General features: G+C 43.4%; 1 protein-coding gene and 1 long non-coding RNA gene across 2 annotated transcripts in view; one reads left to right on the top strand and one right to left on the bottom strand.

Annotated features, from left to right (window-relative positions):
- LOC125689325 (uncharacterized) overlaps positions 1-25,928 on the bottom strand; it is a 249,516-nt gene that overhangs the window by 73,500 nt on the left and 150,088 nt on the right. The window lies entirely within an intron of this gene.
- The window catches only part of LPGAT1 (lysophosphatidylglycerol acyltransferase 1), a 59,918-nt gene continuing 35,173 nt past the window's right edge, over positions 1,184-25,928 (top strand). Inside the window, exons 1-3 of the mRNA XM_048936304.1 lie at positions 1,184-1,313; positions 1,557-1,715; positions 2,075-2,333. Coding sequence (XP_048792261.1) covers positions 2,096-2,333 — 238 coding nt within the window. The 5' untranslated portion in view covers positions 1,184-1,313; positions 1,557-1,715; positions 2,075-2,095. The remainder of the gene's footprint in view (positions 1,314-1,556; positions 1,716-2,074; positions 2,334-25,928) is intronic.

Here is a 25,928-nt window from a genome sequence, read left to right as displayed (position 1 = left end):
AAGCCCAAGTCCTCTTGAAACTGATAATGCTACAGAACAGCTGAAGCTGACTCCATAATGATCACCACATGCTCTGTCAGATGTAACCTAGTAATAAATATAACACCGAAACACCCAGAGATGGAGTCGCTTATGCAAGACTTGTCCTTTTTGTCAAGAAGTCAGCAGTTTTGTTGTGTTTTGCTCAAACGGAACACAATGGCGTTACATTATTTGCTTGGTTGTGTTCTAAAATTCCAAAGTGAAATTTATCTGCAATAACATCTTGGTTTTCTCCCTGGTGTGGAGGTTTGGATTTAATTTTGTCGAGGGTGCAGTCATTGCTGAAGTCTCATTGTCTGGGAAACAGCAGCCTAGCAGTGCACATGGAAGGGTTTGTCTGTGAAAGTGATACGATTTCAGTTTAAATATTACTTTGTGAAAGCTTAATTTTTCAGAACAAAAGACTTTCTAGCGTATCTGCTTCTTGAAATATGTTGTGGGTTTTTTTTTCCATACTCAAAACTGAAGCCAAGTTAAAATCACTTGCAGGAGCCATTGGGTTTAAGTATTAGAGCATTTTGGCAAAGCTGAGGAAACTGGGCCTGGTTAGCCTAGAGGGGTGACCGGTGGAAGAGGAGTGGATTTCCTGTCAGACGTTCACAGGGAAGGGATGGGGGCTGCAGCAAGGGCTGCTGCAGTGATGCAGGAGGCTGCACTCCCTCACCGTATGGCTGGGCCGGAGGGACTGAGGGCTCCATCTCACCGACTGTGGGCCTGGCACCCCAGAGCTCGTGTCTGTGCCGGACTTCTGTGGGACGGGTCGAGGGAAGAGCCGGAAAAGCTGCTTTATACGAAGCAAGCTCGAGGTAGCTTTGACCATAAAGACAGAAAGCAGAAAGAACCACACTGCGGTCGTCCCAGCCAGGGCTGAGGGCAGTGAGCTAGGAGAGGACGGAGAGACCCGTCACCAGCTGCTACACCATCCCCTCTTTACCACTTGGTAATTAAACCCGCTGCCGAGAGCAATCAAACGGCTTTGGCACCGTCTGGGTCGGGGCGCGAGGCGCAGGGACGCACTGGGCTCCTGCAGAGAGAGAGCAGCGCGGCGAGCGTTCCCGCGCGCCCGCGCGCGTGTGTGTGCGCGGGGCCGGGGGGCGGCGCTCCCGCAGCGCCAGCCCCGCTCTCGAGCAGCGGCGGGGCGGTCACGGCGGACACGCAGCGGCGGGGGCGGGGAGCGCGGCCCCAGCAGCCGGCATGCAGCCCCGGCGCCTCGCTGTGCTCGCGGTGGGCACGGAGCAGCGGCAGCAGCAGCAGGAGGCGGCGGCACTGAGGTACGGACGCCCGCCCCCAACAGGTGCAGGGTTCTCCCACGAGTCGGCCCGGAGGGGCCGGGGCTCGGCGCCGCGCAGGGAGGGGAAGAGCCGGGCAGGGGTACCAGGCCCGGCGCGGGAGAACCGCGGTGAACCCGCGCTCTGCGCCTGCCCGCCCGGCTCGCCGCTCCCGTCTCCCCGCCCGCCGGCCCCGCGCTCACGCCGCCCGCCCCTCTGTCTCTCTCTCCCTCCGTCTTCCCGTAGGGAGCCGTAGGGCGAGCGGCGTTCCCCGGCCGGGCCAGCCGCCTCCGGGTCCATGAGCCGCCGCCAGCCGCCGCCCGGGACTGCCGTCGCCGCCGCCGGGCCCAGTTGCCCCAGCCCAGCTGCCCCAGCCCCGCCGTCGCTTCCGCCGCCGCTCCGGAGGTGAGTCTCGAGCCCGGCCCGGCTCCCGTCAGCGTCGCCCGCGGGGCCCGGCTCCTGTCAGCCGCGTCGGGGCGGGAGGAGGCCGACAGCGGCCGCGCCGGCCACCGTGACCTCTGGGGGGAGAAGATGGAGGCCGCTTGGGTCCGCCCGTGCCCCCCGCCTGGCTGCGGGCTTGGAGCCCCGCGAGGAGGGAGGCGAGGGGCCGGGGGGAGCCGGGAGCGGGGCCGCGTGCGATGCCGGGCAGCACCCGCGCCTTTTTGCAGCCGCCCGAGGTGAGTGGCCGGGCGGGCTCGGCTCTCCTCCCCCAGTCTCCCCGCCCTGCCCACAGCACCGCCCGTCTCTCCTCTCCTCTCCCGCAGGACGGTCCCGCTGTGAAAAGGATGGCTGTGACCTTAGAGCAGGCCCAGCGGGTGGGCTACACCTTCCTGAAAGCACTCCTCAGGTTCGCTTTTATGGTCGCCAATAACCTGGTCGCTATTCCGTCCTACGTCCTGTATTTAATTGTCCTGCAGCCTCTGCGAGTGTTGGATAGCGAGAGCTTCTGGTACATCGAAGGAGTGTTGTTTAAATGGCTGTTAGCTATGGTGGCTTCCTGGGGCTGGTGGGCTGGATACACAGGTAAGCACCTTCTGTTAATTACAGATGTACAGTTGTAAAGCTGTAAATGAGCATTAAGAGACAGACATCTTAGTATGGGGATGTGTAGGGGAATATCTAAATGCAGTGAGTGTAGGGGTGTTTCTCTTCCAGGGGTCTCTCTGGATTGAGATGCTGAGCGTACCTGAAACGTTTTCTTAATCATCAGTACAGATTTATTGTGTGTTAAGTAATAGAGTTTCTCATTCAGTACTTTGTCGTGATATGATCAGAAATACTGCTTTTTTTGCATTGCGTGTCCTCATCGCTTTGGTTTAGTATTATGTAAGAAAGGTACACCTCTTTCAAAGAGTTTTGATTTGTCCTGTGCACATAGCTGACAGAGCCAAACTTCAAGTATGTCCAAACTTTCCTTGTTAAGTGCATGTATCTCTAAATCATCTCTGCTTAAAACTGTCAGGACATCAACTATGAAGTTTGGCATGGAGCTCGCCTGCAAAGCGTAGGTCTTCTGGTCTTTCAACAGTGACTGTCTTCTCTGCTGTGTGAGAACGGAGGGAAACAGGGAGCCTTTTGCACAGAACTAGCGATGCGCGGTGCTTCTTGTCTGTATGGCTCTTCATTTACTGTTAGCAGAGCTAATTACAGAACCTATAGGGATTTTTTTTCCCCTCTGCATGCTTGCTGTATGGTGATGATCAAACTTATTTTCACTTGCTAGTATTCATAGTCCCTTAAGGTGAAGGACTGAACTGGAATACTAAGGAAGGCTCTAGTCTTGTCTTGAGCGCACTGATTTTCATCCTGGCTACTGCACTTCCTGCAAGAAAACAGCCGTCAAATCTGTGTGTACTGAGACCATGGAAGGGACTGAATCTATTGAGTGCAAAGCATGAACAGCCCTCTTAAAATTCTTTCCCTCTCTTCTGCCCAGGCTACACCTGCAGGTCTTGTCCATATAAACAAGGAAAAAAAGGAATGGCAACACACAGCTCTGGAGTCTGGTCAGACTCCCAGTTAGTCAGGATGTCAGTGTTGTCCCAGACGGAGCCATTTTTGTTAGACTACAAGAGCTGAAGCTTCTGTGACACTGTGCCTTTTGGTACCCTGTCACGTACCCTTCTGAGATGCACAAGGTTTCTGTGGATTCTCTAGGTGAGCTTCCAGTTCTTCTTAAGGAGATGGTGGCAGCAGCAAGCTAGGCTCTGGTCTGCTGGGCTAGAACTGTCGCAACGTTGCACTGCTTCAAAACTGCCTTGCCTCGTACAACTCAAGCTTTTCCAGATGTGCTGTTTTGAAAATCTTTTTACATGTTTATATTTGCTCATTAAAAGAAGTCCACATAGTATTTGCAGTGGCAGGTATGTTTTTGAAAGTCTGCTTATGCCTTTAAGCAAAAAGTCTTTCCGGAAGGACGGACTGACTTTCAAGGTGTCGTGTGCATTATTAATTGGAAATGGGAAAGTTTATGAGCATAACGGTAATGTTAAAGTCATACAGCATACATCCTGGGGTATGCTGCATACGTTGAGTGTGCTAGTTAAAATTCAAGCTGTCATCCCATGGCAATGTGGCTGTCAGTCCTGAAGGCAGTTTCTTTGGGATAGCTCTACTGCTGACTGCAGAACTGTGTGGTTTCTTTTGCCTACTGCTTGGAGAGCGGTCTTAGCATGGTCTGCATATCCTCAAGTCCTCCTGAAGCAGCTGTTGAATGGTGTTGCTGATGTAGCTTGACAATTTGCAAAAATCCTTTGTTGTTTTCCAGTCTTGAAATGTCTTAGTGTGCTTGTGTGACGTGTCATTCAGCTACACAGAAGTGTTTCTGGGATGGTCTATGGGTAAGGTGGCTCTTCACTTTTCCCTATAAAGTACAACTTTTGATCTGGAGAGAATTTTAAGCAAACACTATTTCAAAGTGTCAGTTTGAACATATTTTCTTATTTGGTATGAAGACATCAGTGTGGTTGTTTCTTGTTTTTGTTTTTGTTTTTGTTTTTTTTACTGAAATAACAAGAATAGCTTGTTTCCTTGTCCTTCCTTTCTTTACCCCTGTCAGCGCTCAGCACCACGAGCAGAACAGACCTGGAAACAATCCCTTTAGAGCTGGTGTCTGAGCCTTAACGGTGCTACATTTGAAAAAGACCCTGCACCAGAAGTATTCTATTTTGAATTCCAAAGTTAAACTAAAGATAGACCTTCATTATATTCCATCTTTGTAAAAGTAAATATAGGACTGTAGGTATACATGGATTCGGCGAGAAGATGAAGGATTTTTCATTTTTTGGGATAGCAGAGTGGTTTAGTGCCATGAATTATTATTCTTATATTTCATCTTGATTTGGGTTAGCCAGCTAAATAAGTTTGCCCATCTCTTAATTGATAGTAATGATCTGCTTCATTTGTTTTGAAGGCGTGTTTCTATTTTTATTTTCTGTTCATTTTTTCCACTTCCAGTCTTGGGTCATCTGTTGGGTAAGAAGTGATGTTATAACAAGGGACTTCAGCCTGCAAACTAGATTTAGGGCAGGTTGGTTTGCTTTTTTTTTTTAATAGCCTCTGTAAGATTGTGTGTAATGTGTGGGAGAGGGCTCAACACCAAATGAAGACAATGTGGTGAGTGTTAGTTTTTTCCTTCTGGGCTTTGCTGCTGTTGCATAACTTGTTGGTATACTTTATTGAGTAAAGCTGGAACAGCTGAGGAAAACTCATGAACTAGGTCTGCCCTTCTCCCACCTCCGCATAACCCTGTGAGTTAGGATCCCAGAGTGTTTGTTATAGAAATTGCGTGATCTGGGTCTACATCAGCAGCTCTGACCTGTTCTTTTTGATTAATGTAGGTGTTCCTGCTTGCACGTGAACTTGATGTTATGTAAAGAGAGACTGTAGAACCGGACAAGCAAAACAGAGAAAGGAATGGGAACAGAGGTTGTAAAGATCCCTCTTCTTTCCCTCGTCTTTTTGTGTCATATGTCTTCCGAAAGGAAAAATGAGTATCTGCCCATGAAGAATGTTTAGACATCTAGTGGTGTTATTTCATCACTTTGCACAAGGGTGTTCTTACAACTCTTACACACATTTTCTAAGGCTTTTTGTCTAAATGTGCAATCCTTGTTGTAGGAGCTGTTCAGTTAGGACACTCAGAATCGGTGTATTAGTGTGTTTGAAAGGCACCTTCGAATAACACTTCTCAGTATTTTCCTGCATTTGTTGGAAGACGCAGTCTAAAAAAAGCAAACTTGAGAGTGCTTGATCCTTTGTGGCAAGTACCTTTTTCTGTACTATAATTTTTCATTTAGCATGCAAATAGAACAAAAGCTGCTAAATAGTGCCATAGATGAGATGGGAGGGAGATGGAGCATATCTGTGGAGGTGAATTTCCAATGACTTCCTGCTCATCTATGAAGCTACTTCTATAAACTATCTTCTGCATTTGAACTTCTTCAGGTCAGTGACTATTACTGACTAAAGTTTAATAACCCTGCATCTAATCAGATCTCTAAAAATAGTTAGGGCTGCTAGAAGAGAACCTGGCTTGGCTTAAAAATGCTTAGACACGCTGTTTTGTTCTCTTTTCCTGCTAACTGCAGCAGCTGCCATTAGCTTGAGATCCTGACATTTTAATATTCTAATTATAAGCCTCTACACAGTCATCAGTCCAGATAATTGGAATACTGATCTTGTGCTTTGCTCTAAGGTTGTAGGGACCTTAAAGACCTTCCAGTTCCAGCCCCCATGTTGTGGACAGGGACACCTCCATTAGATCAGGTTGGCCCATCCAGCGTGGCCTTGAACACCTCCTGGAGTTGGTGATGGTGAATGTCCTCCAGAAGCAGCTGCTGTAAGTCCTCCTCTGACATTCAGGAGAAGTGTCCCCTGCAGTCAGTGGGGTTGCGTGCATCACAGGAGAGGATCCTCTTGTGAGTTGTGAGAACTCAGTGCCACTGAGTTCAGCCTCTTGCCAGCTCGTGCAGTCTCTCAATCAAGTTGGGCAGGTTGGTGACAGGAAGAGTAATATACCTCTGCTGCTGTGCTGAAAGCACCTTAGTGATGTGAGGGGGCTTGCTGGTATTGCGGGCAAGGATCTAAACTGATCAAATGGTACTGCCTGTACTGTTCTGCAGCAGTCAGTAGGGACATTTAAGTAGTCTCTGTGAGAATATTGCAGTTCTGTCAAGGGAGGACAGTTTTTGTTTCCTCGTTTCTTGATGTTCTGACAGGAAGAGTAAAATTGTGATTTGGGTTTCTAGTTGTCTTTCCTCTTTTCCACTCAAGTGATCTAAAATTTATTGGCTGACATTTATGTAAGATTAAGTGGTGACCAGTATATCATTTTTTTCAGCAGTCATCCATTTTTTTTCTCTGATTCATAACGTTCTTAGTTTCTCTTTCATCAGTCACCAGACTCAACTCCTTTAATCTTTAAAGAATGAGAATATTTTGGTCTTCTGGAACAGTGATGGGCACAGATGGAGTTGTGATCACACCTCCCTGGCACAGGTGATGTGTGCTGTCTGCACTGCCTGTCATGGCTGGCCAGCCCCTCTCCAACAGGAAGTGCAACGCTAGTTGGGAAACAGCAGATGAGATAAAGTACATTTTTTTGCACCAAATAGGGCGTGGGGTGTTATTTCAGGAGATGCATCTGCATGCTTTTCCCTGCCATTGTTTCCTACCCTGCTTTGTTGCTGCAGGATGATTTTTAATTGACAGTATTTGGGTTTGGGAATGGTCACTGCTGTGAGGCGTAGGAAAGCAAATGCACACGTATTTCTGAGGACAAGCAGTGTGTAAAATGAAGAAAGAAGATTGTTCTTGTTTGAATGTGTGAACGTACCTGATGTGACTTTCAGGTTTGGATAGTGGCATACCAGGAGGAGGCTGTATTCCTTTGTATTGAGTTTCTTGGTGATTCAACTTGAGCGCAGCTTTCTCTGGTAGAGATGTATGTAACTTTTGCGTAGGTTAGGCTGAGATCTAGCTGGGAAATTTGAATTTATTTTGTAAGAGGAAGTTTATATGCAGCTTGTGAGCTGCCTTGATAAGAAGAGGTCAGAGTTGAACGAGTTAGGGACATTGGAACTGCTTCTGCCACGGCCTCAGAGCAAAGGCTTATTGTGTCATTGCGTAAGATGCACTGGGGAGTACAGTGAACTCACTGTCTGCTTTGTGCAAGTGAGGTCTGTGTTTGTGAAGGGTTCTTACAGTGACCCTGGACCTATTTTAATCATATGTAAAATCACCAGGAAATTCCCCTATCTCACTTTTGGTACAGGCTTCACCATAGTTCTTTCTTTCATGTAGTGTCAGCAATGTGTCAAAAGCAGCAAAGCTTCTCTCTCTTTTTCCTGTTGTATCACTTAGCTATTAAGGGTCATTCCAAAAGATTAGCTATAGAAATGCTCTCTAAGTTTTATTTTTAGAAAGCTCCTGCCTTCTGGCACAGCACTTAGAGTAAAAGCACACACCGTTTTTTTTTCGCCTGTGATATTTCTGTTGTTTGTTGCCATTTGCTTCTTTTTCAGTGTGGGTTAGTGTCTGCTCCTGTGTTTCACCTGATCTGGATAAAACAAGATGTTGCGAGCGTAACAAGTTGTTATGTCTGCCTAAGGTTAGTAAGCATGACATTACCAAGGAGAACTTTTACTGAAAGATGTGAAGGGGAAGCTCTTTACTCTTAGCTCCAGGAATGCCCATGGAATGCTTCTCAACCAGCGTTGTATTCCTGCTTATGGCCAGGTTTTCTATTTTTAGGATATGTCTTCATCTCTTCTGCTTCTTCTAGGCATGACATTGTTTTTAATGTATCTATGCATGCTAGTCATCTTACTCCCCCTAGCATTGCTGGTTAAGTGCCTGGAAGGGTATGACTAAATACCTGAGAGATGTCTCTGTGCCTTTTCTTGTTCTTTTTCTTGATGGTAGGTAGGCTGTTAGAAACCGTGTGAAGTTACTGTGGGAATGGTTATTCCAGCTCCGATCTGGAGGTAGAATAGAATCTTAGGGAGTCAAACCCTTTATGCATCAATTCTTTGCGTTTGAAGGAGGAAATTTTTTCCCCACTTAAGCAGTGTGATTGAGTCCATACTAGAACATATCGTAAATGACACCTTGACATCAGAGATGCAATTCTCTGACAACTTGTTCTGATAAATTACTTTTTTTTTTAATTCCACTCATACAAATGAAATCTATCACTTTCTCTGTTGGGTGTGTGTGAGAAGCAAGGAAGTCTTGACATGGGTTAGTTTGGCAAGGTCTTAAGCAGCTGAAAACACAACCTCGAAAATAGAAGAGTTGTACAACCTTAGTGAGTCTGGGCAGTTAGGAAAATCTTTATGGGGTATAAGTTTAGTGGTGTAACTTTGCAGCGTGAACTGAGCCAAAATACAACTCCCAAGGTATGTAATCTGCCTGTGTTTATTACAGTGAATATAAACTAATGCTTAAGATGACATGTCAAACGCAGGATTGCGTAGGCATGTAATTGCACTGCTGTTGCAGTTGCCTCACTTGAGATAATAGTCCAGCCATTCATGTATGCAATTACTGAAATAAGTAAGGCCAATACGTTTGCATTCCTGAAAGTGCTCTGTGGCACTGGTGATGGATTTTGTGTACAAGGATGTATTTTGATTCTTTTCCCCATACAAGCTTTTCAAGCAGGGAGTGCCCCAGCAAAGCCTGGTCCCAGCTTTCAGTTTCATGCTCACACCACCACTTCAGTATTGCCAAATATTTTAAGCATTGTGTGATCTTTATCACGGCCCTGATTCACACTAAAAGCTACCTGCTGCCTTTTTTCCTGCAGTATTTGGACACATTGGGCTGCAATATGTGATTAAAACGGCGTTGAAGTAGACTTCTTCAATTTCTTCTTCTGTCCTGTTAAGTGGTTATCGTTATTTAGACTGTCCAAGTGCCTTCTGCAGAGTTTCTTCAGAGAAGAAAATGAAGCATAGAGTGAGAGTGAGGAGCTATCGTGAACTGAAGACTGCTTGGTTAGGGAATAAAAAGGCCAGTGTTCATTTTAATGAAAGGTTAGCAGTGGGGTTCCTCGTCAGTTTTGTATACTTGGCTGTTGGAGTTTGCGAGCTGCAGAAAGGACTGTAGAGAACTTTGGATGTAGTTAAGCTATGTGAATGGCCAACAAATTGCAGAAGTTGTTTGGTGTTGAACAGTCCGAAGTAATGAACATTTCAGGAAAGCAGCAGCATAAGGAAGAGATCAGTGTAACGATGGAGAGCTTAGAGAAACTTCTGGCTCAGTGCACGCTGTGTAATTAAAGTATGCGAAGAACAAGGAGAGTAATGAAAATATCAGCTTCGCTCTTTGCTGTTCTTGTCTCGGATATTTTAAAGCTATTTGAGAATTAAGAAGGGAGCTCCAAGAGGGTCAAGCATTTCATTAATGGAAGCTGAAATCAAATCAGAGAATTCCATTCACCACTAAACTTGAATTGAACAACTTAATGATTCTGTTTCCTATGCAGAGCAGAGCAGAAGTGCAATCTCTTCACCTCTGTGTGAAGAAGGGGATTTTTTTATATCATTAGAAACTAACAAATTTAAATCTTTTAAGATTTAGTAAGGCAGCAGTGCCTGATTTTTTATTTTTTATTTCCTTAAATATTTTCATTCTGTTTTTTCACAAATACTTTACTGTGCAGGTTAAGTAGTGTCAGTGGTATTAGTTCTTAAGTCATGCAGCATAATCTCAAAACCTTTTGTTTAAAAGTTATAGTTTTAAGGGGCAAAGTATTGTACCTGTTTTATGAGTCTTAACTGTTTAAGCTAGTTTAGGGTGGCACTTCAATACTGCAATTTAAAGAAGGGGCAGAGGAAAGATTAGTGGCTTTATTATTGCTTCTCACTCAGAACTAAAACCAGGATTTTAGGCGAGCAAGGGGCAGTGCTGCTGCTGTTTGAGAGGATGTGGGCACTAGAGAGATGAATCAGTAGGAGGACAGTGATATGAGTGTTTATGGATGTGGGTTTTTGGCAGTGAAAGGGAGGATCTTGTCTTGGTGTGGGTTTTTTTTCTTTTTTTTTTTATTTAGTTTCATTTGTTTTCTAGCAGCCCAAGATCCCAAGGGTGCACAGTGAAAGTCTATAGTGTCTGTGCTTGCTTACCAGATTGGGGGGAAAAATGACAACGCTGAGAAACATACTTTTGGTTAATCTAAACATCAGTTGTGTTTGTGTGGTGCTTGGAGTGGGCCACTGAACGCCTTTTTAAGGTAATCTGGATACCTGTATAATTTATCATACATGTAGATAAGCATGACGGTATTTTTAGTATAGCTGCCTCGTGGGATGGATGAGGCTCCTTGTTTAACAGTTCTTTCTGTCAGCCGTCCCACGCTTCTGATTTGCCTACTCACGAATTTCTCTACAGCTGACCAGATGGTTCAGATTTCAGAGAGGACGATGTTCTGGGAGTTTGGGGGGAAACTTGCAGATGAGCTGAGAATTGAGGCCTGAGTTAGTGTCTCAGCTGGAGACAGAGTAGGCAGAATTTGGCCATTGGATGTCTCATTGGATGCCTGCTGCACCACCAACCAGCACCAAGGAGGGAGGTTCTGCGTTTGTTGCACTGCTGGCACTATCTTGTCCAGCATGTTGAAGAGAAGAAGGTCAGACAGCAAATGTTTGGGAAACCTGGCTTTGTTAATTTTGCAGCTTCCAGACTAATTGGTTAGTCTGGCAGTGGCAGACAGAAAGCAGCGTCCTTTCCTTTGGGAGATGTTTAGTTCACCTTGGTTATCATAGCCTTTTAAATCTGAAAGGTATGCAGAGACAGCTGTCCAGTCTTAACATCAGGAAAAAGGATATGGTAGAAAGAAGAACTTAAAGTATTGGGATTTAAGACTTTCCACTCATCTTTCCACAATAAAAAATGAGTTGGCATTGCACCCTGAAAAGAGAACCTGAAGGATGGTAACATAACTACAGCTCTGGGGACAGAGCAGTGGTGCTCAGGTGGCTGTGGACAGGGCAGAACCAAAGAGAAGTCAGTGACAAATCTGACCCAGAGGCACTTGGCAACGTGAGGTTTGAGGTGTATTTGCAGAGACCTGGAAGAGAGCAGTGATGCAGGTGGTGAGCAGTGATCATCTGTCCAGTAGGGTTCTGTGCCACTGAGCAGCTGCGTGTAAGCATTGCATTACTGAGGTGGCCACTTGAAATGTGTACCTGTCTGGTCTGTTTTGAATGCTTAAGTTATATATATAGATGGCCTGGCAATATTCCAGCTCTGATGGCTGCCAGTTTCCTTTTCAAATGCATTCTTTTCATTTGGATAATGTACCCATTTTTATTTCCTGCGCTTACCTCTGGCATAAAATTCAGTTTCTGTTCCTCCTAGCAACGGCTTTACTTGGAAACAAACATAACCATAGACTGCCTATCTGCTGATACTCCATGAAGGAACCTGTGAAGTTTAGTTTATGTTTGTTAAAATGTTTTCAGATGAAGGTATAGTTAATATTAATGTCTGTTAAGCCTCTTCCGCACATTGGATTACATGAAAACTAATGGAGGAGTATTTTTGGTATTTGAGACTCTTCTATTTATATCACCAAACCTAATACTGCAGTCTTCTAACCTAATAATCTACAGATGGAATGTTACATCAGCAGAGTCTTTATTCAGATAGTTCTGTTCTCTTTGGTATATTTAGATGATCAGCTGATGTCCACCTTGGGCTTCTGAAGTTTAGCAAGATTTTTATAGGTTAAAGAAATGCTTTTGTGAGAGAAAATATTGAAACACTTTTTTTGTTCTTCTTCTTTCCCCTTTACTGCAAATATTACAAATGTTTAAACAGCCTTCTGAAACTTAAAAGCTAAATTGCAGTGCTGAGTTCATTTAACCACGGGTGGTGTCACAGTGCGTCACCACAGGAAGGCTAATTTGGGTGGCTGCTGTGGCAAAGAACAAACTATTACAGGTAGTGTGCTCCTTCCTTTTTCTGCCCCGTTGCTGCCCCTATGATGCTTTGCCAAAACATTGTCTGACTGCTTGCTAGTTTTGTTTCGAGGCAGGGTTTCTTTGACCAGATGTTGGAGGGTTCAGATAAGTAGATAAGTGGATAAATAGAATGTGATGTTTGAATGTATTAACCAAAGTTGCTCTGTGCTTGTTAGATTTTTATGGTCCAAACACTTATTTTTGCCCACTTCTCTTTTTGTGTGGGGAAGGAATGATTTGTAAGAATTCAGAAATATGCTTCCTGAGTAAGCAGAGATGCTTGTAACTTTCAACACATTGCGTGTTTGTTGATATCAACAGCCTTAGGAGTATTCACATTAATCATTTAATTGTAAAATAGAATTTTGACATGTTTATTTGCATTTATAGCTCATTTTCTGTATTTGAAATAGAGACTTGTGTTTCCACAGTCTCTTTCACAGCCCTGTTGTTTGGTCCCCTTACTGGTGCCCTCTGGAGAAACCACTCTCCAGCAAAACCGTATTTTTAACTGATGTATATGGTAGTCCATTCTCTCTTTTTCTGCCCCCAGCATTTTTCTGTGGTCATTTTTTAGCTCTTAGGAAAACTTGTTGATCTGAGAGATGTGGACTTGTTATTTCTTTACTTGGGGAAGAGAGGAAGAGAAGCCTCGATGACCAGCACTGCAGCAGCTTCACAGCTGGGGCCTGGGTATTGCATAGAGAAGCATCCTGAGTGCTGTGCTAACAGGGCTGTGTGCTGAGTGTGGGGGGTAGGTCTTAGAGTCAGCCAGTAAGAGTGTTTGAATGAACTGGAGTCCATTAAAAGTACTGCAGAAACTCTTGGTAGCACTCATCTGCAAATCCAAGATGTTTTTTGCAGTAGTGAGCAGATGTAAGAGGATTATTTGTTCTGTAATAGTAGCACATGCCAGACAACTCACTGTATTTTTTCAAATTAGGAACAGTAAACTTTCTTTTGCTGCTTCGAGGTACATCAGCAAGAGTGAGTGAGAATGCTTTTCTTCCTAATCTCACATCTTGTGGGACAGCCTGTGCGTGCCCTGAAAGGTGTCACCTCTGATTTTCTGATAATAAACAGACTTCTGTTTACCTGAAATGTGGTTACACACTTTCTTCTCAAGTGTCCCTGTGCTGCCACAGGATAACCTGGGGTAAATTTAAATAAATTAAGATACTTAGCTTGGATTGTTTGCTGTGTGATACCAGCAGAAGTACTAGATGCATTTCCCAGCTCCAGTAGTTGTCATACACATTTCAGCATGCTTTTCAAACTTACTGTGGCCTTGTGTTTTAATAGCAGAACTTCCATAGACGTTAAACTGAATATAGGAATATGCCATTGTGTTAATCTGCATCTTTAACTTCTTATTGTTTTATAATTAATTTACTTGGGTTACGTTTGTGGTAACAAAACATCATTTTTCCTCCAGCCTTTGTAAGCTCTATTATTTGAAAATAAATTGAAGATGATGTTTTAGAAGCCCAAAGGGAAATGTTTGTAGTTCTGTTCATGTTCTGACTTTGTTGTTTTTAAGGCTGTTGTGGCATGTGTGAGAAGCTGAATAAAGCCCATGGAAGGCCAATAATGAAAGCATTTAAGGCTTCCATTAGAAGGTTTGTGCTTGCGCTTCCTTCCATCTGTAACCATTTATTTCTTGGTTCTTTGCATGCCTTTCATTGTTAAGTTTGGCCCACCATGCTGCAACTTGAAAACGTCCAATGACTTGGTTCTGCTTTGTAGCATGGCGAGCTTAGCCCATTTTAACAGCTGGGGGTTGGCACAAAGGTATGTGGAGAACAAGAGGGTAACGCTGCAGCTGCTTGATTAGTACCCAGCTTTACGTTTTGTGGATATTGAGTTTTTGATTATGCTATTTCTGCAATCTCAAAATACATTGTGTGAATGTATATGTCTGTTCCCATGATTGTTCAGGCACTCAGTAGCTGTTCCTTTTCTGGCTGGAATTGACTGAATTGAGAAGTTTTAACTGGTCAGCGCCCTCCAAGTGGAGACAAGCTCCTCAGTTCTGAGGTCACTGTAGGGAGACAGTAAATAAAGGCACAGAATGGCCTCTTCCCCCTCCCACATGGGCCACGTAACAGAGATAATCTAAAAAGTAATGTTTCTTTGAGTGTATTCGGTGAGATTTTTTTTATTCTATATTTAAGTTGTGCTGGAAAAGGTCAGTTGTATAACAGGAAGCATCAACAGCATTTTCTAATAATTTGAAATCACAGACTGATTTGGGTTGGGAGGGACCTGAAAACCCACACAGTCCCAACCCCAGCTGTGGTCAGGGCTGCCCCCCCAGCTCAGCTGCTCAGGGTCCCATCCAACCTGGCCTTGAGCACCTGCAGGGATGGGGCACCGCAGCTTTAATATGAGCACACTGGAATACTGTGCTTTATCGATTTCTTAGGAGAAAGTGCTCTCCCTCCTTGTACAGTCCAGCAGCAGTTTCCTATGTTCTGCATGCCTCTTACCTGAAAGAAGCTCTCATAGTGCTCTGAAAAATTGATAGTCCCAAAAATATCCAGTAATTTAGAACTTGCATTTAAAAATGGAAATGTCTTCCACAAAGGGAAGACATTGCTAGTTAGCATCTCCAGGACCATGAGAAACAAAGAATACTTGATTAAACCTGCTGGTGACATTCATCTTCTTACCTGTTTCTTGTTGATTTACAGCCACTGGGCTCTGCTATTGCTCTTTTTTAAGTCCTGAAACAGAATTGTATTTTTGCCCAATCACTTTCTTGAAGGCTGTTTCGGTCTTGTGGGCACCTTTTTTCTTTCAGAATGGAATCTTTGTCCATTTTTCTGGACTGCGTATTGCAGACTACTTCCATGATATAAAGAAACATTTCTGATTCCTCATAGGTTGAGGCACACAAGTCTGTGTAAGCAGTCACACAGCTGTGTGGAAGTGATGGGAGTGCTGTGGTCCTGTAGGAAGGCATGTTGGTTGTTTGCTTCAGGCAGCTGGCACTAGACCAGCTAGTTTGCTTGTTGCATTTCTCTTGTTTTTCTTGATCAAGGTCCTCAAATTTAACAGCTGAGGCTGCAAAGCAGGTTTCAGCCACTCCCCCTGCTTTGAAAGGGGCATTTTCCTCTCTGGAGGAAACAGGAGTAATTTTTCACAAGTCATTTGCTTTGCATAGACCATTGCCCTAAAGGCATTTTTCACACCGTTGGTTTGGGTTTACTGATGCTTGGTGTTGGTTACACAATCTGAGAAGTATCCTCTTAGGGCTGTGAACCTTGGTGTGTTCTCTGGTCGATGTCTGCCATGAAACCCAACTACGGAGGCGTGCTCTAGTCCTTTGTGGATTAGGTTTTCTAGGGAGTGCTGTTGACTAGCTGTACTTTTTGAGTGTCCTTACCAGTTGATGGAAATGAATTGACTTATGAATGACTCTCTTCTGGCCTCACAGGGAATTTCACATCTGGGAAGACAAGCAGCAGCATCAAATTAGTAATGCATACCGTTGCCAGTGACTCAAAAGGAAACAGTAGTAATAGTACTGTAGTCTGTGATAATGCCCCCGGGTGGAATCTGCCGTGTAGGCAGATGACTCTGCTGGAAGACAGCTCAGGTTATTGTTAGATGCGGCAGCTGAGTTGTGTCTGAGGTGTGCTTTCAAAGAGCTCTCTTAGAAAATATATTCCTTATTTTCTGAACATTTGTTTTCCCCAAATTCAAAACCCGCTAGCAAATCAAACAGCTGTCACCCCATCCCTGCCCAAACAGTGGTTCTGCAGAGTGGGAAGCTGCATGTTTTTGGCACGTTCTGAAGCACTAAAATACAGAACACCATGCTTGCTGTGGTCTAAAGACCACAACATTTCTAACAAGGGTTTTTTTGTTTGTTTTTACTTTGTTTTAAAGCAACTCATCCATTTAGAGGCAACTTGGGTGGCTCGTCCAGGTTATGCTCTGTGCTTTGGGCTGAAGGAAACTTGCCTGGCAGCTCTTCTAGCCTAGCAGACCACAGATCTATGAGGGTTGGTTTGGGTCCAGCTGTTGTTGCTTCTCCTGATATCTCTGATTGAGCTGTCCTGCCCCCTCTGCTTACATTTTTTTATGACCAGCACAGATACTTCTATGATCTTGTGGTGGCTTTGTTTTGCTTCTCAAGTATTAGAGCAGCTTGCTAGTAGGAAAATAGCAAATCTTGGAAAAAGAGGATATGGAAAATAATGGAGGCCCTCCCATTTTATAGTGCAGAAGGAGGTGTGCAAGCCTTCTTGTTTACTTGTTACTACTCCAGTCTTTAAGTTTTGCATTTAAGTAGGTGGCCGATTGCTGAATGTTAAGTAGTAATTTGAATGTTTTGGTGTTGGAGTAACCAAAAGTTGCTTAAATTGGATGTAACTGCCCACATGCTTGGTATTTGATGTCAGACAAAACAGTCTCAATAGAGTAGTTCACTCTGCTGTATTTGCTCTTATAGATAAAGATACAGATGAAAATCTGAAGTTCGCTATATCTTTGCCTAAATACCTCAAGACTTTCTAACAGGGATACAATGGCTGGACTCACGTTTTTTGCCAGGCTCTTACGATCCCAGGTTAATCCTATTCTGCATCTTACATAATTAAGGACTGAATTATTCTGCACATGTGTTTACATCTTTGCTGCAATTCTGCAGCAGTAAGACAGGAAAACCCTGCTCACTTTTATTTAAACATGCCTTGTGACTGTAAAGGCTATTCCTTTTCGTGCCATGGGGTAAAGTGATTAGGTCTGTTGTAGCTGTTGGTAACTGATATGAAAGAATTCTATTAATTGTTTGGGTTTTTTTCCCTCCTGGTATGAGATTGTAGCTTACAGAGTTGTTTAGGTTGGAATGGCTTCTGAGGATTTTGTAGCCAAACCCCCTGCCTAAAGCACGGCAAGCAAGAGCAGGTTGCCAGCTCCATGTCCACTCAGATTTTGAACAGCTTCAAAGATGGAGACTTCACAACCTCACTGGGCAAACTATGTCAGTGTCAGAGTTCATCCTCACAGTGAGAAAGTTGTTCTTGTGTTGAAGTGGGATTTCCTGTATTCTGGTTTGTGCCTGTTGCCTCTCATCTAACTACTGGATACCACAGGAAGGAGACTGGCTAAGTCTTCATTACTTTGCTTCCTGCACCCCCATCAGGTTTTTATAAACGGATAAGACAACACTCCTTGAGCCTTCTCCCCTCCAGGCTGAACAGTCCCACTTCCTTCAGCTGCTTCTTCGAAAGATGCTCCAGTCCTTCAGCAACCTCAGTGGCCCTTTGCTGGACTCTCTCCTTACCCAGGGCTCCAGGAGCAGCCTCCCTAGTGCCGAGTGGAGGGGAAGGGTGATGCTTCCTGCACCTGCTGGCAGTGCTCTTCTGAATGCTGTCCAGGACCCCAGGGGCTTTTTCTGCAAATCTGTTCCCCAGGTACAGGACTTGCCTCTACCCCTCACTGACCTTGGTGAGTTTCCTATGAGTTCACTTCTTCAGCCTGCTCAGATCCCTGTGAGCAGCAGCAGTAGAGCATTTCAGTACCTCTGACCAGCTCTGTGCTGACTGCAGACGTGTAGCAGTTGTGCAGGGGGTGCACTCTGTCCCATCATTCAGGTTGCACGTGAATATGTGAAGCTGGACTTTGGGCTGTGAAGAGGGTGATCTTGTCTCCAACAGCTTTCCATCTTAAAACTCAAGTGTCAGCATACTGACTTTCAGGCTGTCATATGCCCTTTTTGTGTTGTAAATTAAACTTTCCCTTTCCTCCTTTTTTTTTTAATTTCTCATTCTTTTCTGATTGTATGCAGAGAGGAACCCACCTCACTTTTTCTAACTAGAGTCCAGGAGGGAACAAATTCCCCAGCTCAGACATGTGGAAATTTTCATAAAGATATCCTGAATGTAAGGAACTGACCGCAGTGTTTCTATTCTTGTCTGCACTCTGGGGTTGGATGATGCAAAGTGCAAACTGGTAGAAAATCTTGTGTGTTTTGATGGCTGTGGTTTCAAATCATCACTGTCTTCCTAGGGAGCAGGAGAACATGAGTGGACAAAAATTTTTCAGGATAATTTTTTTCGTATGAGCAGTCTTGTGGCCTTGTGACCTTCAGCAGATTTCTTTCTTGCCATGTCATGGTGAGCTGAAAATTATGGCTCTGATTTGTTTAAGAACTTAACAGAGATTCCCCCTATTCAGAGTCTCTTTAGTGCTTGTGCTACTTAAGTGTTTACTTGCGTCTGTCATCACAGTGTTGTGGCTTTTTGACCCTCCTCAAATGTTCAGAGGCTTTTAGCCAGCAAAAGTCTTTAGCTCATCTATGATTCTCCTTTTGCTTTGTATAATCTGAAAGGCAGTGCTATGAACTGTATGCCTTCAGTAATGTTGGAAATCCACGTTGTTAAACACGGATTGCTGAAATTTCTTTCCACGATGTAACTAGGAGTGACCAAAATGGTGCTGTCAGCTTTAAATACAAAGTGAAGCGATAACGGTCTGTCTGAAGCGTGCTTATTGTTGGTTCAGATTCTTCTAAGACCTTGGAGACAGTATGTTTCTATCTAGATCGTGTTTTGTGTGATTTGAAATTCCTTGCAATTTTTTTTCTTCAATATTTAAGTCTGTTTGATTTTTCTTTTTTTCTTTTTTGATGGGTCCAAATAACCTTTCCTTGTTCTGGTGCTTCATTTCTCGCATTAAAAATTGAAGAATTATTCTTCAAAGGCAACAAAAAACTTGAAACGGTGCCCTGTTGTTTTGTCTCTCCTTCTAGGCTTCAAACAAACAGCATTTCTGTCCATTACAACATCTGCAATATGTTAGGTATTAGAGCTTCAGGATATTATATTAGTTCACAAATGCATTGATGTTCCTCTGGGTAGTTAATGCTTAATGTATTTTATCTGTCACTGGGGAGGAACGCGCTGTACAGCTTGCTCTGTCTGCAAATGGTCTGACTCATGAGTTCGAGGTACTTCAAAAGGATTTCAGCACTCCATCCCATTCTTCAGTTTTGGAGTTGCTATTCTAATAATAGAAGCAGCAAAGCAGACAGTGGAATTGCTTCTTGTCTGCTGCAGTTTATTACCAGCCTAGTCACGAAAACAGCATAACGGCAGTGTTCACATTGCGCAGGGAAATGTGGGTGGTGAGGATGTGAGCACTGCCTGTCTTGTACCACTGCTTGGAAGCAGTAACCACTATAAATGAACAGGGTTTGAGTTTGCGTGGTCAGAAAGGCGAGTAGTAAGGCTTGTGTGTCTCTGGAAATCAAGCAGAGCTGTGGGAGTGGCGTGAAGTAGCTATTGGAGTCCTGCAGAAAATACCAAGGGTATGTTCCATGAAAGATGCACCTTGTGAGGCGTGTAAGTTGTATTGGAGTTATGCCTTCAGTGGCTGTAGTCAGCATTGATTTTCTGTCCTGATGAAATTTAACTTGATAAGTTTTTGTATCATATAAACTGGCTGCATGGCATAATTCTGATCAGAAGCTCTTGAAGTGATGTTGTCTGTGCTGGAATCAGTGGAAGATGTTCTCTTTATGGAAGGCAAGCTTAGGTTTCACTGCTATTGATTCTCAGTCACACACGGGTAAAAGGAGCCCTCTCTTCAGCCACAAACATCATCTCTTGTGCCAGTGAATTATAGAACTCAAGAAAATTGTACCCCTGAGGTCTTGCAAACACGCATTCCAGGAAAATGAAGTCAGTCTTCAATAGCAGTCATCGCTAAGATCTGTTTCCAAATGGAACGTCTGTGCATTAGGAAGAACATGGTTCTTGGGTTGATGAGAGATACAATTGCTACAGGGCATCTCTATTCTAATTGTCACTTGTTTTTACCACCTCTGATTGCTAAATGCAATAAGAGGAGGGGTCGACTTACAGCATCGATATTGTGACCACCAGAGTCAACTTCTCCACAGAGCAGGTGTCAGTAAACTGCAGCAGTAAAAGGGGGAACCAAAAAGAATGGAAGTGAAAGTAAAGGGGAATACAGGTTGCTCTCTAAAATACAATGTGGAGGAGTATGAAATTGTTTGCCACAGAAAAATTAAAATGGCAGTTGGGATGTCTTAAACTAAGACTTAGTATATTTATATGTACCATGGGAACAGGCTTCTTTCATTTGTGGGTTTCTCCCTCCCAGCTTGTTTTCATTCTTTACCTCTCTTTGATAAGGGTTTTTCTCAAAGAGAAATAAAAACTGCTTGGTGGCACCATGATTTGAGTTAGGTGTGAAAGGTGCTCATCTTTTGGGTGAGTTGGAAAAGCTGTTCTTCCTTTTTCTAATAGAAAATGTCTAATTTTTTTAAAGAGGTTTTTAATTGCCTTCTGACCCTGAAGTATTTAAAAAACAAAAACGTGATTGCATTCTAATTTGCTTAGCCCACTATTTTCTTGTTTTTGCTTTTACCCATAGGCAAGTATATCAATTTGCAGAGACAAATGTCTTTATCCTTGTAGCAAAGGCGGTGGGGGTGGACACCGTCTACATTTCTTTATCCACTTATTTTCAGTGAAACCTAAATGTGTTAAGTAATATACCATAAGTGATGCCAAAGGTGAAACCTCTTAGTGCCAGCTATCGGACACTCTCATCCATAAAGGAGACACAAATGAGTTCAACATTTGAGAACGTTTGTGCAGCTCCAGCTGCAGCGTACTTTAAGTAGCTGCTTGAGAATGGTCACACACGGGTGTAACTTCCCAAGGACAAATGATGGAGCATGAGGGGAAATACTAAAAATGTAGAAACCTGATTGTTCTAAGCTACAGTTCTGATTGAATACCTAATGTTAAAATCCCTTCTAGGATGCGGGGTTACTTTTGAGGGAGCGAAGGAGAGTATCTACTAATAACACCATGTGTTTCTTATTGAAGATTTGCAAGTGGTTGACAAAAAGTGGTACTGTTCAGTTCTATCTGTTGCTAACCTGTGTCTTGGAATTGTTTTTTTGAAGTCTTGCCTTTTTGAAGTCGTGGATGCCTATGATTACAAATGATCAGAAGAAAAATAAACCGAGTCTGTTTCCTTCTCATTTTCTAATGGCTGCTGAAATTTCTGGCAGGAGACTTTCCTGTTATCCAGCTCAGTGGGGAAAGAAGCTGAAACCCAATGTGATTTCAAAATAGTAATAAACCCAAGTGTTAACTAAAATTTCACCAATACCTTCATAACTTATACTGGTTCTTATGGCACACACTACTAAAAAAACAGGCAAGAGTAGAAGTTTTAAAATGCAGTATGCAAAAGAAATTATTCATGTGCTTCTAGTCAGAAGACTGCTTCTCTATACAAAGAGCAGAATACTGGGCTGCCATTCTGGCCAGGTATAAAAGCACAACATAAATCTACTGAATTTTTAGTTAGCTGAGTGGTGATTTGCCTAGCCTAATGATATACTGCAATTAAAATGCTTGGATATTTATTCATAGCATCACTTACCTGCACGAAGTTATGCAGCCAAGTGTTCTGAAAGCTCTCCATAGCTACATCTAGATGTGCAGTGGTTTAGCTACAATGTGGGAAAAAAAACCCCAAACATTTTAAATTGTTCTGTACTTCAAGCTTTGCAAGGATTAGCTCATAAAAAGCTCACTTTGTAGCTCCTTTTATGAAATATATTCTTGGGTTTAAAGAGACTTGCGTGTATTTCAGACTTGGAAGGATAAATCTTCCTGTCCATTTATTTGCCATTGCGTGCTGTGTCTTCATACTTTACTGGGGAATCCCAGATTCCCACTGTGTCCCAAATGAAGTCTCTCTTGCAGCAAAGCTATTTTTGTGTCACTCCTGTGGGTAAAAGATTTCATTTCTAATCAGGATTACCAGATTTGCTTGATACTGAATTTACTACAATTCCCAGTAACCAAACTAAAGTAATGTCTACAGTTTATGGACTGGTTTGGCCTTTTTCTGCCTGCCTTTATAGTATATTATTTTATGTGATACCACATGTGCAGAAATCTAACGATTGCAAGGCTGTAGAGACACAGTTTGTACCATTATAGAGTGTGTCTTGGGAATAGAAGGAAGTTATAGAGGATTACTTACTGATTTTCAGGCACCCTGAGCAACACATATTTGCCTTTGAACCTCTTTTGTCTTGTTACAGTGAAACAAAGCACGGTTCCTGGTTCTGCTGCCATGCATCTGAGGTTTTGATTTCAGTGTTTTTGGTTGGAATGGAATGTCATGGCACAGGTATTTCTTAAAGGAAAAGGTGTTTGTTTTGAAAATTTTAGCACAGGGGGAAAATCTAAGATGGGCATTTCTTCCTCCATTGAGTTTTAAGGGTGCTGTGAGCTTAAGCTCAATATTTGGAGGTTTTTCTTCTTTTAAAAAAATTGTGGTAGCAGCAGTGGTTTGTGTGCATACTTCTGTGGTTTACTGTTGTTTCCCATCCAGCAATGAGAAGTGAAGGACTTGCAGTAACTGATTCTTTTCACTTTGTTAATCAATTCAATCAATTGGCAACAAGGTGATGTTGAACACAAGAAACAAGACTGATTGCCTGAGGAGAAATGATAGAGGGGAAAGGAACTCAAGGAGGTAGGATTGAATCACTGATTCAGTACGTCACTTCCTGTCTGCTGGGTACAGAGGTTGAGTTATTAGTCCCACCAGTTGGTAGATAAAATGAGTTGAATAAATCAACTGAAGGGCTAAATCAAACATCTTTACATGGCAGCAGGACCCCTCTTGTTACTACTGCTGCAGCTAAAACTTGGTAGCATATTTGTGACCTGGATGGGAGTTTGCATTGTATTATCATAGAATCGTGGAATCCTCAAGGTTGGAGAAGACCTCCAAGATTATCTAGTCCAACCATTCACCTACCACCAATATTTCCCCACTAAACCATGGCCCTCAGTACCTCATCTACACGTTTCTTGAACACCTCCAGGAATGGTGACTCCACCACCTCCCTGGGCAGCGCCTGGCCACTCTTTGGGAGAATATTTCCTGATACCATAGAATCATAGAATTACAGGGTTGGAAATTACCTATGAGATCATCTAGCCCAACCGTCTCCTCATCACCATTGCTACCACAAGCACTAAACCATATCACGCAGCACGTCATCCAGACGCCTCTTGAACGCTGCCAGGGACGGCGACTCCACCACCTCCCTGGGCAGCACCACTGCAGCTGAAGCTTGGTGTTGCGTTGTGAGCTGGCTGTGGGTTTGCTGTGTACCGTACCTTAATGAGAGTAGGTGAAATCTTCATTGTATCAGCAGAAGATTATTTTCCCAATTTCCCATTGTCTGAAAATTTCCAAGTCAAGTCACAACTACTGAATCTATAGCACTGAGTGATCTGGAAATAAAATCACATTATGTAGTAATATTTAGGCGCTTGTGATCCAGCTTATTTTGTAGGTGCTTGATATATTTAGCACTCCGGTTTTGTGGCTTCTGGAAAGTTGCAGTTGAGTTGAACTATTGTATATTGGCAATGTACTAAAGATGCTGAGGTAATGATTTCAAAATGAGTACATTGTTAATACGTTTTCCTTAAAACAGTACTTCTTTCATCTTACTTTTTTACGTAGTTGAGTACTGCCATGCACAGGAACATGAAATACTTGATAAGTAAGGTGCATGGTTAACTACGACTGCTTCTTCCATTTTGTGCCTCCCATGGAATCAAGGGTATCTATCGAGGAATGAATTCAGTTCGCTCTGCCACCTCTCTTCATTCTTCCAAAACTTTTGAGCCCATTCTTTCGTGGCCTGCTAAAGGGCAGCAGTTTATTATTATATTTTTGCAGCAGTTTATCCATGTCAGTCCTGTCCACGATGCCAATTTTTGTGTTTCATTAAAGGTTAAGAAGGTTTGGCAGAAGAAATACCCCCTGGTGTTCCAGCTTATCCTCAGATGTCAGAGGGACTGGAGGCAGCTTAGCTTGGATTCTGAGTAATTTTCATTTATGAATCGTCATGAGTGCGGATGCACAAATAGCTCAGTGCACATTCAGCTTAATCACATTTGACTGAAGTAATACAGACTCCACTAAAGGAGTATGGCCACGTTCTATGAGAACTTTCATGGCTAAATTAATGACTAGTGCTGTTTATTGGAACAACAGATGGTAGATTCTTTTTGATTGCTGGAGATAAATACACTGTCTGCAGTGCCCATGCAGGTACCAGGAATGTGGATGTACAGCCCACCACAGATGTGTTAAATCATGGAACAATTGTGTAGAGATTTGAGTTTCCTGGGGAAGCACTTGGTACCGATGAGCGTGTGAATCTCACCCAAGAGGAGTCCCTATGGGGCAGGGAGAGACTCAGCCTGTCAACTCAGCTGTCAGTGATGTCATTCCAACTTGCCTGTGATGGGATCTTTCCTAAAATTCCTCCTCTTTCAAGCTGTGTTTATGCTATTTTTGTACTTTTGGGTGGAGCTTTAGTGACATACATACTTTTGGTTGGCTTACTTTTGGCTTTGCTTTTGATGGTGTAGGCTAAAAAATTAAGAGGGTGTGCTTGGTGAGGGGGGTGGAGGCAGGTAGCCTTTGGGATGGAGATGTGCTTTGCTATTACAACAAACACACAGTAAGCAAAGTTCACCCAGAGCCATGTTTTCAAAAACAACAACAACAAAAAAGAAAAGCTGTTGGTTTGGGATAACAACTACGCTCATTACTGGTTCTGTGGTACCACCAAGTTCTGATCCCTTTGGTGTTATCCGAGCCTGGCCATGCGGTTTGCTTCTTCGTTCCACTCTCTGTGCTGTTTCTCTTGGAACCAGCTCCCTAAGCTCCCCTGGTGCTGCCAACCACAGGGCTGCATCTTGTGTTGCCTGAGGAGCCATACTTGAACAGGTTCTTTGTACATTCACTGTATTCTTCCTGGAAGTTTTCTCAACGTTGTAACATCTCATAGAATCATAGAATTGTAGAATCATATGATCGTATCTCTGGAGGAAGACATTGGGACAAGTCACACACAGTGATTATTCCGCAAGAATGAAGGGGATCCTCAAAGCTCACGTTAAGAGAAATGAGGAAGGATCCATGCTTAGTTTTTGTCAAGGAAAGGAAAGGAGGTTAATGTTATGGAATAAACAGGTTCTCCCGTCTTTGTGTGTAGTTTGATTCTACCTACTTGTGACCAAATAGAACGTTTTTATGTATTTAACCGTCTGTTTGTTTATGTATTTAACCGTCTCAGTTCAGTACTAACTTTGAAGCTGCTAGAAGTTAATAGAAACAGCAAGTTTCAACTGTGTGATGCTAATGAAATTTCTTCAAGGACAGGGAAGCCACGCGTGGTTTATTGCTTCACACCTTCAATGTGCAGCCTGTGGGTTTTGCATCAGTTAAACTACAGCTTAGGAAACAGCAGTGGAAGCATAAGCCTGTAATTGTCCTTCAAAGAGAGCTGTCTGCTGCCTGGAGAATGTTAATAAACCTTCCTTAAAGGTACTAAAGATCCAGTAGTGAAGGTGATGTATTTTCTTTGATGTCAGAAATGGAAATAATAGCAGGTAAGAAGCACTTGAGATCCCGAGAGTCCAGAAAAATAGTTGTGTCCTACATGCATGGGCAAGGCATCTTCCTCTTCCTGTTGAACTTCACAGAATTGCTCAGCCTCCCCCATCCTGTCCCTTGTGTTGCAGTAGCTTTGTATTTGTTGAAAAGGGCC

The sequence above is a fragment of the Lagopus muta genome, chromosome 2, assembly GCF_023343835.1.
Source record: "Lagopus muta isolate bLagMut1 chromosome 2, bLagMut1 primary, whole genome shotgun sequence".
NCBI lineage: Eukaryota > Metazoa > Chordata > Aves > Galliformes > Phasianidae > Lagopus > Lagopus muta.
Note: the sequence above shows the minus strand (reverse complement) of the source record. Positions and strands in the feature narration are given on the sequence as shown.